The following is a 15,596-nucleotide window of genomic DNA, read 5'->3' as shown; positions in this document are numbered from 1 at the left end:
AGGTCTCCTCCTCAGTCCTTCGCTACCCTCCACCTCATCTCTGGGACCCTGATACGCCTAACTGCGATCGCGGCTGTCCTATTCTGGAGCTCTATGGTCTACCTACGGACGAGAAATTGACTTTTCCTTGTCCCTTTGGCTCGTCTCAGCAAAGGGAGCTGAAAACGCATCACGGGTCATATGAAGCCATCGCGTCTGAACCAGAAACTACGGGTTTTCTTGGGCTAAAGAGGCGAAATTGCGACAGGTGAGTAGCAGAGAAACCTATGGTCGCTGAACTTTTCAGCTCACGACTCAGTTACGCTAGTACCCTCCCTGCATTAGAGTATACGCGAAGTGCACAAAGATGGAACAGTCCCTTGAGGCTATCAGCAAGGAGTTCGACATAAACTTCTTTGAGAAGCGCAAGTGGGACGGTGTTCGCGGCACTGTCTCCCGCACGTGGAAGGTCGCCACTAGCATCACGCACCGCCGCTCGCAGGCTCGAACACCTGCTGCTCGACCGCCGCAACCGAAATGGCGCCTCCCCCTAGAACTCCTAGAGCAAATCGTCGATCACTTGCACAACGATGTCAAGACACTCCGCAGCTGCGCACTCGTCTGCCACGCGCTTGTCGCTTCGGCGCAGCACTACCTGTTCAACAGGATAGTCATAAAAGTGGGCAACTACGTGAACGCCGTCCTGCTCTTCGTCAAGAACCCCCATATCGCCGGTCACGTGCGCGAGCTGTACTTCGAGGCCGGCGAAGGGACCGCCTTCGAGTCTCTGCAGGCCCTTCTGGAGGAGAAGGGGCCACCGAAACACCTCCGCGTCTTCGCCCTTGTCATCGCGCCACGTCTGACCAACGTCGTACGGCTCGCTTTCAAGGATGTCCCTTTCGACCAGCATATCGTTGCCATGTTCGCGTCCTCCTTCCCGCGCATCCACATGCTCTCCCTGTTCGACTGCTGGTTCCGTTGCAACGCAGATATGGACACGCTGGTCAAGACATATCCCCTCATACACACTCTGCGCTGTGGACGGCTATGCTCGCGGTACGGCGCCTCTGACCAAGACTTCGCCGAGCAGCCCGGAGCGAGGCTCACATTGCGCTCGCTCAAGATCACGGAGTCATACGCGCCCACCCCTCTCACGTTGCTGCCTTGGCTTGTGACCCATGTCGAGTCGGAGACGTTCATATACTCGCTCTACCGGCTGAGCCAGGTTGCGAAGCTGAATCAGATCATCGCCGGGTACGCTTCTTTGCGACACCTGCATATTGTCCTGCCCCGCTGGCGCAAGGAAGGTTCGTAGCGTTCAAGCATATCTGGTCATCTTACCAAGCTCACATGTCAGCGCGTTTTAGACACCAAGGAGGTGAACGAATGTCCGCCTGTAGTGGCAATAGTGCCGCACTATCCACCCAACCTGGTCACCCTCACAGTGGATGCGAAGCTCCATTCCCTATTCCTCGCGGGGCATATTCTCGCACAACTCGACCCACATGCCTTCGTCCGCCTTTCTACCGTTAACATCATCGCGCACATCACTGTCGCGGCTATCGAGGACGTCGACATGGACGCGTGGGCGGGCATGGACCAAACGCTCAGCGTCCTGCTCTCGCTCGGCGCGGTGAACTTCATCAACAACTGCAACGATACGTCTCACATGGAGGCGGGCAGCGCGGCGATCGTCAAGCGCCTCCCGGTGCTCAATGTGCGCAAGGTGCTCTCGTTCGTCCCCCAGAGACCACCGAAGTAAATTCGGCGCTTCATATGCTTGTCATCTGTCTCTACTCGCCTTTCCCGGTCATATTCTGAAATGCTCTCTTGGACCACTGCTTTCTTGCTGTTGACAATCACGCACGCTTAGTTTAGCTCATGCCATGCTAATACCTCAATGTACGTACATAGATTCCATCAACCCAATCCCGCAGTTATAGGCACCGCTTATTATGTAGATATTTGTTTTCTACGTTAGATATATCGTCCGTAAAGCACCACCGTTTCTTCGGATCTTAATCCCTGCCAGTTACAGCTTCCCCCAACCCTCCGAGTCTTCCATCATTCGAGCACATCCATGACCGCTCACGACAACCTCAGCGCGTGCCACACAGCTCTGCGATGTGGCGATATCCTGGAGATTATACTTGAAACCTTATAGCCCATGGAGGACGAGATGGACCGGGTCACTTGCGCCAATTTGTGCACTTGTGTGTCGATGGTTCTACGAATCCGCCGGCAGAGTCCTCTGGGAAGGGCTTGAAGACTTGACCCCGCTCTGGAGGATTTTCCGGCCTCTATCCCCTAAAGCGACATATTTTGGAGATAGCAGGATACCAGATGTACACTACACCTCAGTGAGTGTTTGTTATGCTTGTCTCATCCGAGGATCGGTCAGAGGTAGCAGATCTCACATCCTTGCCCTTGCTAGATCCTGGAGGAGAAGCCTTTCCCTGATCCCAGTTTGTGGCACTTGTGTGGATCTCGGGTACAAGAGCTCAAGGACGTCCGACAGCCTTGAATCCGCCGCCGCAGGAAACTCATGCCGTGCGCTGGTTGGCCATAACGATCACAAACTGCCCTCTCTTCAACGGCTGCGATGGTATGGCTTTCTCGAAAGCCTGGGCGACGAGCTGTTCACTCTTCTGGCGACCTCCTCCCCCCACTCTCTCTGGCCCGTCTATCGTGACTGGGACTTTAGTGCGGAAGGAGAGTCCGCCTGGTTGGACACTTCGCCGTCGGGCGCGGGGGTCTAATTCCTCCCGTCGCAAAACACTGTACATCCCTGTCCATACTTCGAATCATCGACTGCGAAGACTGGCGTGGTTCAACCTCTGCATGTCTGCCCGAGCTTCTCCTCTGCCGCAACCTACGGTCCTTGACAATGGGAAACTCAATTGTGGATCTCAGAGGAGAAAACGATGACGCTCTCCGACCTGGTCGAATGCATGCAAAACGTGACTTCCGTTCACCTCTCCGGCTCCCTGCGGAGAATATCCATCACGCCAGGCTTCTTGCCACGCAAACCCCGCAGAGTGCGCCCGGGTAGAACTCGTGCGTCGTGGGCAAGCGGCTTGCGCCCCAGCCCGACGCTTCTGCAGCTCGAGCACCTCGAGTTGTCGCTATCCCCAAGCCTGTTCGCGCTGTCCTTGACCGACGACGACGCGCTCGCCATCGCACACGCCATGCCCCGTCTGCGCAGCCTCGCCATTGGCAACCGCCACTCCCGTGACGTGGGCATGCCCTCCCCGCACGCGCTCCTCCACTTTGCGAAATACTGCCCAGACCTGGGACAGCTGTCGCTCCAATGGCTCGAGGGCACGCCGATTCCGGATCTAGGGGCTGTCCGCCTCACTACACCCCCACGCGCGCACGGGCTACGTTCCCTGTGTTTGTCGGCGGATTATAAGTCAGCGGTGGATGCGCCGGACGCGCTCGCGGAGCTCCTCGACTATCTGTTTCCACGCTTGACAATTCAGCCGAATAAGTTAACTTCAATCTGCACTTGGGGCGAGACCGCCCGTCGGCTTGTGCTGCTCCAGCGCAAGAGATGGGAAGCTGTAGGTGTTTCCGGCAGCCCTGTGGTACCCTGAAACCGGACATATACCTTTTACGTAGAGGAGGGGAGGAGATATCCTGAGTACGCGCAGACACATTTGAACGTGGTGGATGGCTAGCCTAGCATACTTACACTGTCTTCTGTTGACATTGTGCTGCATCGGAAAACGACAGTCTCTTCGTGTCGCGGCGGACGTTTTCCAACTTGAAGCTGGCAGTGGACAGTAAGATGGGCGCAATTCAGGTACATCCACTCTATATCGCGATTTTTGTCACATTGGCATCGCTGCAGGTAATGATACATTATAGTTTTGACATCCGCCTCCATTCGACCACCCCTTTTACTCCTCAGGCCCCGCCAATCAGATCTTAGACGCGGCTGCCGTAGACATCCTTGGGCTCGATGCCGGCCTGGCCCTTGCGGATGTTGGCCTGCGCCCACCTGCACGATGCTCGTCAGAAAGTGCTGGTAAGAGGTTACAAAGAATGCCTACTTTTTGATGCGGATGGACTCGATCTGGATGAAGCCAGTCGTGTCGGTCGGCTCGAAGCCCCCGAGCTCGTCCATGGAGGACTCCTTCTCGTCGTACAGACCCTACATCGCACGATCAGCCACTGCGGCCACTTCCTAAGCCCAGAATACGTACCTCGCTGGACGAGCGGCCCTTGATGATGACATTGCCCTTGTAGAGTTCGAGACGCACAAGACCGTTGACGGTACGCTGGCTCGCGGGGATCGCGCTGACGACGAACTCGCGCTCGGGCGTGAACCAGTGGCCGTTGTACAGAATCTTGCTGAGCTCGATCGTGACGAACTGGTCGCGGAGCGCGCGCACGTTGCGGTCGAGCGTGAGGCCCTCGAGGTCGACGTGCGCCGCGCGTAGGATCGTCGCGCCCGGGGACTCGTAGCACCCACGGCTCTTCACCCCGATGAAGCGGTTCTCGACGATGTCGATGCGCCCGACGCCGTGCTTGCGCGCGAGCGCGTTCAGCGCGAGGAAGATCTCGACGCCGTCCGTGTACACCTTGTTCTCGTCGGGCACGGTCACCTTCACGGGCAGACCCTTTGCGAACTCGATCGTGAGCGCCTGCGGGGTTTCTGGGGCCTGACGCGGGTCGACGGTGAGCTTCCACATGTCGGCGGGAGGGGTGGTGTCGGGGTCCTCGAGGATGCCGGCCTCGTAGGAGATGTGGAACAGGTTCTCGTCGGTCGACCAGGGCTTCGCGGCGGTCTGCTGGACGGGGATCTGCTTCTCGGCGGCGTAGGCAAGGAGCGCCTGACGGCCCGCAAAGCGGTGGTAGAATTCTGCGCACAAGTTAGCTGGGATGGAGGACGGCGGAGGAGCATGGGAACCCACCAGGAATGCGCCAAGGTGCGATGACCTTGATGTCGGGCTTGAGACCGTAGAACGCGAGCTCGAAGCGGACCTGGTCGTTGCCCTTGCCAGTGCAGCCATGCGAGACGAAGCTGAAGGCAGTAGACGTTTAATTCACGCGACGACTGAAATGATATAGGGGACTTACTCGCATCCCTCCCGGTCCGCGATGGCCATCATGCCACGAGCAATAACCGGCCGCGCAAGCGACGTACCGAGCAGGTAGACATTCTGAAACCCTACCAGCGTCAACGAAAGGATATGTAGGCGAGCGCGTATTCAGCGCACCTCGTAAATGCAGTTCGCCTGGAGCGCGGGGTAGATGAGCTCGGTCACGAACTCGCGCTTGAGGTCCTGTACAACCAGATCATAATGAGAAATGCATCGCGAGTACGATTATTCAGACGTACCTCAAGGAAGAACTTCTTCGCGCCAACGGCGAGGGCCTTTTTGCGGGCAGCCTCAAAGTCCTGTACACGATCTTAGCACACCCGATCCTTGTAGCGTCTCGCGTAACACGCGCAAGCGATCAACGCACCTCCTCCTGGCCGACATCAGCCATGAAGGCGACGACCTCATAGCCCTGCTCGATCAGCCATGCGAGGATGCACGAAGTATCTGTATGCGCGCGCGCGATCAGTACAGGCACCCCGCGCGGACTGCGATCGCGCACTTGTGCGCATCGCGCGACGTACCAAGGCCCCCGGAGTACGCGAGAAGAACACGGCCCTTGGACTCGGACATGGTGGCAGATGATGGTGGTGGTGTGAGGAAAGGATGAGAGGGAGGAGGCAGGATCTGACTCGGCCGGGTGGACTCGACTCGACTCCGCTGAAATCTCTGGGTGGCTTCTTTGGCGGCAGAAAATTCTGACAGACGCCCGTAAAAGGCAGCGCGCCTCTCTTATCTACGCGACGCGCGCCTGTCGCGTCTGTCACACCGCGCCCAGGTCACACTAGGATCGTGCCCTACAACAGGACCCACCCCCATCCCGCTATCGTACACATCGTGCGCGCGTTGCACTGCGGAGCGTGCATCGGGTACTTAGGGCTACACATTCTATTGACTCGTCGATTACTGGGCATGCGCCGGGTATAAGAATACATGCAGACACCGAATGTCCTGTGGGATGATTGCGAGAGGAGAACGGGTCCGGGAAACGCAAGCTCGATAAATACGGAGGCGGATGTGGATGTAGAACGGATCGCTGGCTGGTGCTCGTGAAGGTCGTGAATGCAGGGGAACGGTCGTGACGGTCATGGCGGTCATTTCGGAGAGTGCTTTCCGTTCGCCTTCAGCTTGGCGCTTGGCGAGGTCTGCGGGGTCGTGTGCTGGGGTGGCGGCTGCATGGCACGGACGCCGCAGTCCATGGGCGCGAGGTCGCCACACTTGATGTGTGTTCTATAGTATGTCAGTCAATACTCGCTACAAATGGATGGTTCAGTGGACGTACTTCATGCCACAGTCATCGCACTCCAAGACAGGCTTCCACCCGAGGCGTTTCGCGCAGACGTCGCACTTTGCGCTCAACAACGTGCTCGTGAAGAACAGCTCCAGCGGGTTCCACAGGTTCTCTGTAGAACGTGACGGTGACGCGCTACGGACGGGGACGTCCTTCTCCCGCCCGTTCGTGGTCCTCTTTGAGCCCGGCTTGATGAGCGTGAAGCGGTGAACCATGGGAAGAGTTGAGCCGCGGATCGTCGACCCGCCTTCGGTTGCGACCGCGATGGAAGGCGCGATCATGCTGGAAGAGGACGCAGTGTGGAATGAGTCGATCGAGAGCATTGAGTCCGACGGGGTGGGTATAGTGGTAGTAGTTGGCGTCGGACCGTGTGCACCCGTCGCGAGAGGATGGCCATTAAGGTCGTCTGACCCGTTGGGGTTGGGCGAGGGTCGTATAGTGAGGATCGAGGAAAGTGACGGTGGGGCGTCCGTGTATGCGGGCGAGTGACCACGGATCACCGTCGTGCTATAATCCGAGTACGTGCTCGACGTGCTGTCGATCAATGGCTGTGCGCTGTTATTGCTCGCATGGCCTATTATGGTCAGTAAGGGGGATGTAAGCTGACTAACGACAGCCGACAACATACCGTCCGTTGCGCCGCTCCACTGGCTTGCGAGATCGACCTTGCTAAGCCCATCGACAACCTTCGCGAACTCATCGTCGCTGTCTTCGTCGCTAGAATGGACATCCGTCTTGGATGCGGCGCCCATGGCGGAGATCCCCTGACCGAAGCTCGGGATTCGCGGGGCAGCGCCCGGTCTGCGCATCCCGGACATGAATCTGACAGTTCCCAGATGAATGTCGTCCGCCTCCGGCCGCGCAAGCACCTCCGCCTCGATCTCCCTAAGACGGTCCAGAATTTCCCGCGTGTTGGGGCGTTCGCCGGGCACTTGCTTGAGACAGTCCAGGGCAAGCGCAATCAAACCCGGTGGACAGCCCGTGCTAGCCAACGTCCGGACCTCGTCCTCGTCGATGTTAAAGAACGGCGCGGTCCTGCGGAAGGTGTTGTCGTCCGCGAGCTTTCGCGACAGGATTTCGCAAAATATGACACCAAGAGAGAAGATGTCCGTCGGAAGGTCGAACTCGTTGCCAAGCAAAATCTCCGGCGACATGTACGAGTCTGTGCCGCAGAACGTAAGGCGCTTGCTCTCCTCTTCGTTACGCGCGGCGATGCGCGCGAACCCGAAGTCGGTGATCTTGAGACGCCCGTTCGCGGTAACAAGCAGGTTCTCGCCCTTGAGGTCACGATGGATGCACTTGCGCGCATGGAGGTAGGCAAGGGCACGTGCAATGTCTGTGGCGAAGGAGAGCCGGAGCCGCCATGGGAATGGCTTCGACTTGTCGTGGATGTACATGCGCAGGTTGCCGCTTTCGATGTACTCCGATATGATGAAGATGCGGCCGTCCGGAGCGCGGGAGAGGCCGAGGTAGAGCACCACATTAGGATGGCGCGCCTCCCTATATGCGTGCCGGGATGAGAGGGGCTCAGGAATGGAGAGGTATAACGCACTTCATGAGCCGCCATTCCCTCTCAAAGTACTTGGCGACGTCGTAGTCGTTCGATGGTAGTACCTCCTTGATCGCGACATCGATCCCGAGGTAGGTCGCTGTTATAAAGCCTAAAGTCAGCCCCGCCCCGCAGCAGCACAGACGCGTCCGTCTGTGTGCGGCACTCACCCTTGTAGACATTGCCAAAGGACCCCGAGCCGAGCTTCTTCCAGTCGCCTTTTATATCCTAAGCGGCCTCATGGGCACTGGTTGAGTGGAGAGCAAGCATGAGCACGTACCTCATAGGGGATGACATCAAAGGCATCGGAGTGCATCTTGATCTGGTAGTGCTACAGCCGGCTCGAGCTCTGATGCGCGGTAGAGACAAGTGCAGACACAAAGCGTTCAAAGCAAGGATGATGCAGCAGATCAAAGTGGAATATCGGCACCAGGCCGTCGTCGTCGTCGAGGTCAGAGACGGTGGTGGTCGGGAGCAAGCTGAGTGAGGCCTCAGGCCAGCCACTGACCGCATTCTTCTGGGCAATGTGACCGGAGTCACAAAACAATCACACAACTCCAGCCGGATCACCCGGGCCGCATGGTGGCTGACCATGACGAGGATCGCGAGGAGCTCGCCCGGCGCCGCGTCTGAGTCTCAGTGCGCCGCTGAGGGCCTCCGGCGGCTCTCTCTCTTTCTTCGGGAGGAATGCACACGCTCGCGGAGATAAGAAAATGGTCTATCCGTTCAGGTGGTGAATTATACAGTTCAGTGTCGTACACGCCTCCAATCCAGAGAGTTCGCCGACGAAGCGACGGTTTCATGACGCCTCGCGTTCGCTCACATCGACCGCCGCCTTCTCCTTCTCTTTCCCCACGGAATCCGACGTAGACGTCCTGGGAGAGGGCTGCTGCGACTTCTTCTCGATGGTGGGGATGGGGCCCGTGAACCAGTGCACGCCTCCGTACTTCGGGAAGTAATACCACACGAGGGACAGGAACAGAACGCCGCCGAGAACAACCTAGAGTGGTCCATTTCAGCATTCACCCTATGCACCCTGTGAAGCGGAAATGGGGCTTACGACGGTGTAGTTCATATCCGCGACATCAGGACCCGGCGAGGACGGGAACAAGAAGACGACGCCCATGAACAGCATCCACAGGACTGCAATCGCCGCCACTGGGGCACTAAACCTTCCGAGAGTGAACGGGCCAGGGGCGAAGTCGTTGTCCCCGAGGAAGCGCGCGGCAATGGGGATCGCGTACGCGACGTACAGCGCCACGACGGACATGGAGAAGATCGCGTTGATGGCGGAGTCGCCGGCGAAGGCGAGCAGCCCGAGGGCGATAGAGGACGCGGCGACGAACCAGACGGTGTTGACGGGCGTCTTGGTGAAGCTGTTCATGCGGTAGAGCCATGATGAGAAGGGGAGCGCGCCGTCGCGCGAGAAGGCGAAGGACTGGCGCGATGCAGCGAGGACCATGCTGGAGCCCATCATGTACCTGCGAAATACGATATCAGCCTTCGACTAGTCAATGGTCATAGTAGAGGCACGTACTGCACAAGCACGACGATCGACCACAACGCAAGAGTTCCCTTCTGGCCAAAGCTGTTGAAGAAAATCTCCGCCATCGGCTGGCCAATCGGACTGTTCATGATGCTGTCCATGTCGGTGCCCATGCAGAACGCAAGAGCGACGTTAATCGCTGAGGACAAGTTCGTATTGAATCTCTGGAATCTACGAAGCTGAAAAACGTAACTTACCCCATCCAAGGACTCCGGCAATGCCAATGGCGTAGACGATTGCCCACGGCACAGCGGTAGCAGCGTTAGACGCCTCCTCGCTGATGTGCACGCTGGAGTCGAACGAGCCTGGGATGATTCGTGACGAAAGTAAGTAACGGCACACAAGGGCGTTCACTGACGAACTCACAGATAGTCCAGAGCGGTGCCAGGAAACTGAGGATAAAGGCGAAGCCACTAGGCCAGCCGCTCGCTACAAGTCGCGAAGTATAAGAGAGGAGAGATGGTCGCGATACTGCTGCGAGTGCTTACTGTTGGTGAAGTTGCCGAGCGCATAAGACGCGGTATTCCGGAATTCCTTCGGCGTCGCGGCGGGCAAGGCGATAATGACCGCGAGGCACAGACTGGACAATCATGAGCACGAAACCACTAAAGAAGTCAACCGCCGTGTAGACATACACAACGTTCAGAACAACGTAGACGGTTTGCAGACGCGCCAAGAGCTGCGTTCCGAAACAGCAGATGACGGCATGGGTGAGCACCACCGCGACGTAGACACCGCTGAGAGGAGTCAGGATGCATCATCAATCGAACAAGGCGAATGACGCACAAGGTCTGCGCATTTGTAGCGGAGTACGTCTGACCCGTTCCAATACTCGCTGCTGCGGTGATCTGGACAGCGCAGCCCCAGTCAATCGACGCGACGGATGCAATCGAGCCAATGGTGTTTGCATCTAGAGAGGGAGAGCGCATTAGAGCGTTCCCAATAGTCAAGGGATGGCCGAGTACGAACATCCTACAACCCACGCAAGCAGGTTCCGCCATCTTGGTGAGGATAATGAATGCGTCCAGAAGTAGAGCTGGTAGTGTGTCAGACGTGGAAGCAGCTACGCATTGCATCATTGCACACTTACTCCACCGGATGTGGGCGCTGCAGAGGCAAGCTCTGCCATCGACATTCCTACGAACAGGATGAAGATGCTCGCAACGAGCCACTGTGTGAGAAGAGGTGAACACCCGGTACTCCGAAATGCGAAGGGCAGGTGCACTTACACCCCAGACCATGGCGGATGGTCCTCCATCAGGGATGGAATACACGAGAACCGATCTAGGTAGAGAGGTGAGGAAAGTCCACAGCTTGATCATATCTCACCTACGCAATAGATGGGAGCAATCCGATGATACTGAATGCGATACCGAATGTCTAGATGAACAAACGGTTAGCCGCCCTGTTGATTCACACAAGCAGTACCGGCGAGAAATGACGTCGAGACATCTTCTACTGCAAGTGTAGAGAGAAGCGGTATGTACGCACCTCTAGTCCTGTAAACGCTCTCTGGAATTCCTGCTTGTAGCCCAAGTTCGCGAGGAGCTCTTCATCCGCCAACTCAATGGCCGTCTTGTGTGTAGCCCGTTCGTGGTCCATGGTGTCGTGAAGCGGTCGTACAGCAAGGGTATGGTCGTCCGCAAAGAACTACGGGGGGCGGATTTATTTGCAAGGTCATGGGTTCTATACTTAAATTCGCGCTCGTTCTCCACAGGGCTTCTTATCACCTCCGTGCAAGCGCGCGATAAGAAGCTGCGACCGGCGTGTGCGATCTCCCGCTGTATTGGACGGATACGTCGGACATCTGCGCGTAAGCGGCGTCACAGGCATCAAGAAGGCAACGGAACCTCATTTGTCCAGGTCCTCCAGAGTGTCTCCCCTGGCCGGGAGAAGTTAGGGGCTCATGGGGGAGACACAATCGCTATCTGGAGGCGTGGTAAGCGCTGCGAGCGCGCAGTACGTGAAGTGACGGCACCTTCTGATCAGCGAGCTCCGGTGTCCGTCGGTTCGCCACCAAAGGAGGTATTCATATGTTCATACAATGTCGAGAGGCGACGCTTGTACGTTCATATCGGACGGAACGGTCCCATCCATTCCGCAATGCCGATGTCTCGCACGCCCGTCAACCGTATCCTGCGGCTAGATACATGCATCGTGGAGGCTTGACGTGAGGTCCCAGGAGGCGTTGTGTGGCATCCTGGCGGACAAGTCCTGGATGAAAGAGTGGAACCACGGACAGCCTCGATTCCGCGCGAGTCGATGAGGGTTGGACGAGAGACGATGTTGCCGAGCGTCGCGTGCAACTGGGTGCGTCATGCGCCTAAAGTGGCAATAGATCTGCCATATCGGGGACGACTTGTGTTGGGAGATAACGGAAACACATGCCCAACGTCGGCGGGTAGTATACGCCACACCTATGCTTTGGGAGCCCTACAACAAAGGTACGAAGTAGTACATCTGCAACCATACATAATCCAGTAGATAAAACCCTTGGAAAATAGGATGTGACCTCAGTCGGCGAAGTCTTCCGCGTGCAACTGGACATAATCCAAGAAACCATAGGTACTGGGATACACAGGTCAGCCAGAACGAAAACAGGGAAAGCCTGAGTGAACTGACGCGGTAGGATATGCGAAGCATTTGACCCTGTTGGCGTCCAGCTGGGACGGTTCTTCGCCCGCTGCCGGCGGTATGGGCATCGGTCGCTCCGAGAAATGCGACTGGAAGCTCTTCTCCCCCGAAGTGAACAGGTAGAATATCTTGGGGCCCAAATCTTGGTGCGGTATCGGTACCCGCATGCCCTGCTGCTGTCCGAAAGGTTGATGCCCGAAAGGCTGGTGTGCAAATGAGTGCTGCTGGTGATGCGGGAAGGCGGGCATTCCCATATTGGCAGGCCAGTACTGGATCCGCCGGAGGTCGCGGACCTTGAAGCGCTGCTCAGTCCCGACTCTCGTTACTGGGGCGTCGGAAATGTCAGAATTGCGCGTGTGTGCGAAGGATTATTTGAAATGCGCCTACTCAGGATGAGCTCTTCGGGCGCGACACCGTGTTTCTTCGCAAGTGCACGGCCAGCGTCGAGTAGACAGTCCCATGCTTGGTTGACCCGCTCAGTCAGTGTTTCACCAACAACGTAGATGTCGAGTTCGGCCTCTGGTAGCACGGCAACTGGCCACCTGGGAGTGCATGTGAGGCACTTTATCAGAGGGACGAAACGATCCCGCGTACCCATGAACGCCCCCAGGTAATTCAAATGGCGGTATGTCCTGTCGCTCATAACCTCGGTTGGCCCACATCCCCTGCTTCCCTGTTGCCGAGTTAGAAGTCTCAAACTTGGCGAGTCCATCCTCAAGTACGTTGCAGCACACGACAAAGTCGGCCCAGTCGTCGGCGCCTCCCTTCGGCACATACCCAAGGTCTCCGACCGAGAATTTGTGTGGGGGTATATTGTTCCGGAACCACGATTGGTTGTGCACGTCCGCAGCGAACGCCGCCTTGCGAATCTGTCGCAAAGTCAAGGGGAGCACCTCGGCCTCCTCGTCCTCTTCCTCCGTGACGCGTAGGACGCTTTGTAGGCGCTTCTTCACGACCTCGAGATTGTCCGAGTCGGGCAGCAGGGCGCGCGCAAGCATCGTAAGATGATTGACCTTGCGCTGCCTCACGTTTGACGCTGATGCGTCGAGTAGGGTAAGGTGCCTGCGTGAATGGTTGCGAACGGTGACTTACTGGAGTCATCGCTGGTGTCGAATGGCTCTCGAGCGTATCCTCGATTGGGCAAGATCTACGCGGTTCGTTGTTAGCTTTCCTCAATGCACGATACGTTTTCCATTATGGGAACTCACATTGAGGTATACACTCCGGATGGAATGGGCGAGGCCGAAGTTTCTCCACGATACGATGTTGTCGACCTCGGGAGGAGGGAGGCCCATTACGACCGTCTGCTCCGCGTCGATCCTGAAGTCCGAAGCCTATGGAGGGCAGACGGTCTATGAACTTTGCAAGGGTAGAAACGTCGACACAGAACGCACTTCAATGTAATCTTGTAGCTTAGACTCTGACAGGTCTCGTTGCCGTTGCAGGTACAGCGCGGCATCCTGGACAATATATGCGGTTAGCAATATGGAGGGGCAGTAGCCGTATGTAGCACACCAGTGTGTCCTGATACTGGATGGGAGTTAGGGTGTAGTGCACAGGCGGGCAAAGGTAAACGTACGAAGCGAAGTAGCAAGTGCGTGCATGCTGCTAGGCTGCTGTTCTTCACGGCGTCCAAAAGCATCGCTTGCGGAAGTCGTGTTTGCACTGTATGTAGCCAAATACGAGTGTTTAATATGGCATCACTGCAGCGGCTGGTCACATACCATTTGCCAGAAGAATGAATGGCGTAGGAGTCTCGTCATTGGAGTATCCGACCATCTGAGGCAGGTTTGGATGGCTATACCCTGTAATTAGCACATATGCAGAGGCATCGAAGACCACAACGACTCACTAGAGGTTTTGTAGCATCTTAACGTCTCTCATCCATCGCTGACGGCTAGCGTGAGGAAAGAGAGGGCAATACGACGTTCTTTTACTCACTTTCATCGCAACTGGGCGGTCACCTTCGTACGGTATCATCATTGAATTTCTTCCATCTATGTCGCCTTCGATTCCGCCGGCCCACCAGCCAGACTTGATGCGGGACTTGGCCTTCATGCGGAATTGTGACTGGTGGTACTGGTTGAACTGATCTGAAGTCAGAAAAGGTATTCAGAGGCCTTTGTAATGCGTAAAGCTACTCCATGGTGCTCGGTGATACGGAGGTCTTCCTCCGTTTCCGGGCTGTTGATGATCTCGTATTCTCCCGAGCTGGGCAAGCTCATAGTGCTCATAGTGTCGATGTTACTGAACGAATCCGTCTATAGACCATGTTAGTGCTTCTTGCAGTTTGGGCGATACGCGAAGGCTTACTGTCTCCGACCTAGACACGGGAGAAGTGCACAATTCGATCACATCGCTGACAATGACCTCTTGTCCGGTCGGATATGGAGGAAGCGTAGGTTCCCTTGCTTCCCCGCCAGTGTTCGCCCCCGCGGCGGCGGACGTTGACGCCTCTGCATCCTTCGGTCGACTTGGTGCTTCTCCGACGGCGAGGTGGATGTTGATGAGCGTCGCGATCTACAGCGTTGCGATGAATGATAGCGTTCTATTGATCCTTGAGAGGACTGTACCTGGAAAGACCTCGAGGCATCGTCAAGGGCCGTATGATACTGCTTCATACTAGTCTCGATGGTGCTCTTCCGAATCAAGCGTGCGCCCCATTTCTGGTCGGCCTCCTGCAGCATGAACTTATGTATGGACTTGAGCGTCCTAGGACAGTGGCGTAAGTGGCAGGTCAACCTGTGCGTTGCGCTTGACTCACTCCTCGAAGCGCGAAATGGCTTTCAGCAACGAGGGCGGTGCGCTGTCCCAGCGGTCCGACATGTGGTCGCGGATGTCGACGAGCATAGCCAGGCACCGCTGAGCGAGGCGGTAGCAGCCCTCCCTATTCGTCTGTATTTTCTGCAGGGACGTCAAAGGCAATTAAGCATGCATTTACGAGCCACGATCGCAAAAAGCTGTTCCGTGCCGGGCAGTCGCCGTCGATCGGGGCCGCTTACGCACCTGGATGGTCTCGAAGACGAGGAGGAGGACGCCGGCAGCGGCTTGGGCAGGCGGGAACTGCATGATGTCCGCGATCTGTTTTGTCACCTCTGAGGTGAGGATGAGGACGGAGAGCGCATTGTCGGCGGTGGCTTTGCGAATCCTCTTGATTGGGAGAGGCATGCCGATGCTAGTATCTATTCAGGCCCTCACTGGCCTGGTCGTGCTGCAACGGTCTACAGCTGGTGGGATGTTGGGGACGCAAGAGTTGAGAAAATTTACCCCATAGGCTGTACTGGGAACTGGTTGAGGTGTACCTTGCTGCTTCGCGCATCTGTCACTGTCAATGTCAGGCTTGCGTTGCTATTCGATTTGCGATCAGGTGGTGGCACCGCCTCCACGTGGAAATGTGCCCAGTAGCAGGTAATTAGCTAGCACGTATAATACTGCCTCATAACGACGTCGCTACTAGACATGGAGGTTCCTAAAGGTATGTGGGGAATA

General features: G+C 56.8%; 6 protein-coding genes across 6 annotated transcripts; 2 read left to right on the top strand and 4 right to left on the bottom strand.

Moving 5' to 3' along the window:
- Nucleotides 1-53: 53 nt before the first annotated feature.
- TRAVEDRAFT_65757 (uncharacterized protein) lies at nucleotides 54-2,018 on the top strand. The gene is made up of 3 exons (XM_008042421.1): nucleotides 54-247; nucleotides 308-1,286; nucleotides 1,347-2,018. The coding sequence occupies exons 2-3, from the start codon at nucleotides 347-349 to the stop codon at nucleotides 1,739-1,741; spliced, it is 1,335 nt and encodes a 444-aa protein (XP_008040612.1). The 5' UTR covers nucleotides 54-247; nucleotides 308-346; the 3' UTR covers nucleotides 1,742-2,018.
- Nucleotides 2,019-2,903: 885 nt separating this feature from the next.
- TRAVEDRAFT_49476 (uncharacterized protein) lies at nucleotides 2,904-3,575 on the top strand (the record flags this gene model as incomplete). Its single annotated transcript, XM_008042067.1, has 1 exon — nucleotides 2,904-3,575. The coding sequence occupies one exon, from the start codon at nucleotides 2,904-2,906 to the stop codon at nucleotides 3,573-3,575; it is 672 nt and encodes a 223-aa protein (XP_008040258.1).
- A 198-nt stretch (nucleotides 3,576-3,773) lies between these two features.
- Nucleotides 3,774-5,677, bottom strand: TRAVEDRAFT_59636 (argininosuccinate synthetase). The gene is made up of 9 exons (XM_008042420.1): nucleotides 5,612-5,677; nucleotides 5,455-5,534; nucleotides 5,327-5,386; nucleotides 5,205-5,270; nucleotides 5,065-5,147; nucleotides 4,899-5,008; nucleotides 4,188-4,846; nucleotides 4,035-4,135; nucleotides 3,774-3,982 (listed from the first exon to the last, which is right to left on the bottom strand). Exons 1-9 carry the CDS (start codon nucleotides 5,658-5,660, stop codon nucleotides 3,910-3,912), a joined length of 1,281 nt encoding a protein of 426 aa, XP_008040611.1. The 5' UTR covers nucleotides 5,661-5,677; the 3' UTR covers nucleotides 3,774-3,909.
- Nucleotides 5,678-5,993: 316 nt separating this feature from the next.
- On the bottom strand, nucleotides 5,994-8,397 carry TRAVEDRAFT_170594 (kinase-like protein). The gene is made up of 6 exons (XM_008042419.1): nucleotides 8,208-8,397; nucleotides 8,098-8,155; nucleotides 7,931-8,027; nucleotides 7,007-7,878; nucleotides 6,370-6,952; nucleotides 5,994-6,317 (listed from the first exon to the last, which is right to left on the bottom strand). Exons 1-6 carry the CDS (start codon nucleotides 8,241-8,243, stop codon nucleotides 6,182-6,184), a joined length of 1,782 nt encoding a protein of 593 aa, XP_008040610.1. The 5' UTR covers nucleotides 8,244-8,397; the 3' UTR covers nucleotides 5,994-6,181.
- A 254-nt stretch (nucleotides 8,398-8,651) lies between these two features.
- Nucleotides 8,652-11,112, bottom strand: TRAVEDRAFT_59634 (APC amino acid permease). Its single transcript, XM_008042418.1, has 13 exons — nucleotides 10,965-11,112; nucleotides 10,807-10,853; nucleotides 10,703-10,757; nucleotides 10,564-10,644; nucleotides 10,443-10,509; nucleotides 10,260-10,383; nucleotides 10,109-10,210; nucleotides 9,962-10,053; nucleotides 9,840-9,902; nucleotides 9,671-9,778; nucleotides 9,465-9,612; nucleotides 8,988-9,408; nucleotides 8,652-8,927 (listed from the first exon to the last, which is right to left on the bottom strand). The coding sequence occupies exons 1-13, from the start codon at nucleotides 11,073-11,075 to the stop codon at nucleotides 8,727-8,729; spliced, it is 1,620 nt and encodes a 539-aa protein (XP_008040609.1). The 5' UTR covers nucleotides 11,076-11,112; the 3' UTR covers nucleotides 8,652-8,726.
- Nucleotides 11,113-11,986: 874 nt separating this feature from the next.
- TRAVEDRAFT_49473 (uncharacterized protein) lies at nucleotides 11,987-15,275 on the bottom strand (the record flags this gene model as incomplete). The annotated part of the gene is made up of 17 exons (XM_008042066.1): nucleotides 11,987-12,041; nucleotides 12,096-12,432; nucleotides 12,495-12,649; nucleotides 12,702-13,143; nucleotides 13,200-13,254; nucleotides 13,316-13,441; nucleotides 13,502-13,567; nucleotides 13,623-13,637; nucleotides 13,687-13,772; nucleotides 13,832-13,905; nucleotides 13,960-13,997; nucleotides 14,049-14,195; nucleotides 14,249-14,368; nucleotides 14,421-14,627; nucleotides 14,681-14,819; nucleotides 14,872-15,011; nucleotides 15,114-15,275. 17 exons carry the CDS (start codon nucleotides 15,273-15,275, stop codon nucleotides 11,987-11,989), a joined length of 2,364 nt encoding a protein of 787 aa, XP_008040257.1.
- Nucleotides 15,276-15,596: the final 321 nt, after the last annotated feature.

This window comes from Trametes versicolor, assembly GCF_000271585.1.
Source record: "Trametes versicolor FP-101664 SS1 unplaced genomic scaffold TRAVEscaffold_8, whole genome shotgun sequence".
Taxonomy (NCBI): domain Eukaryota; kingdom Fungi; phylum Basidiomycota; class Agaricomycetes; order Polyporales; family Polyporaceae; genus Trametes; species Trametes versicolor.
The sequence above is the reverse complement of the archived record's forward strand: the minus strand, read 5'-3'. Positions and strand labels throughout refer to the sequence as shown.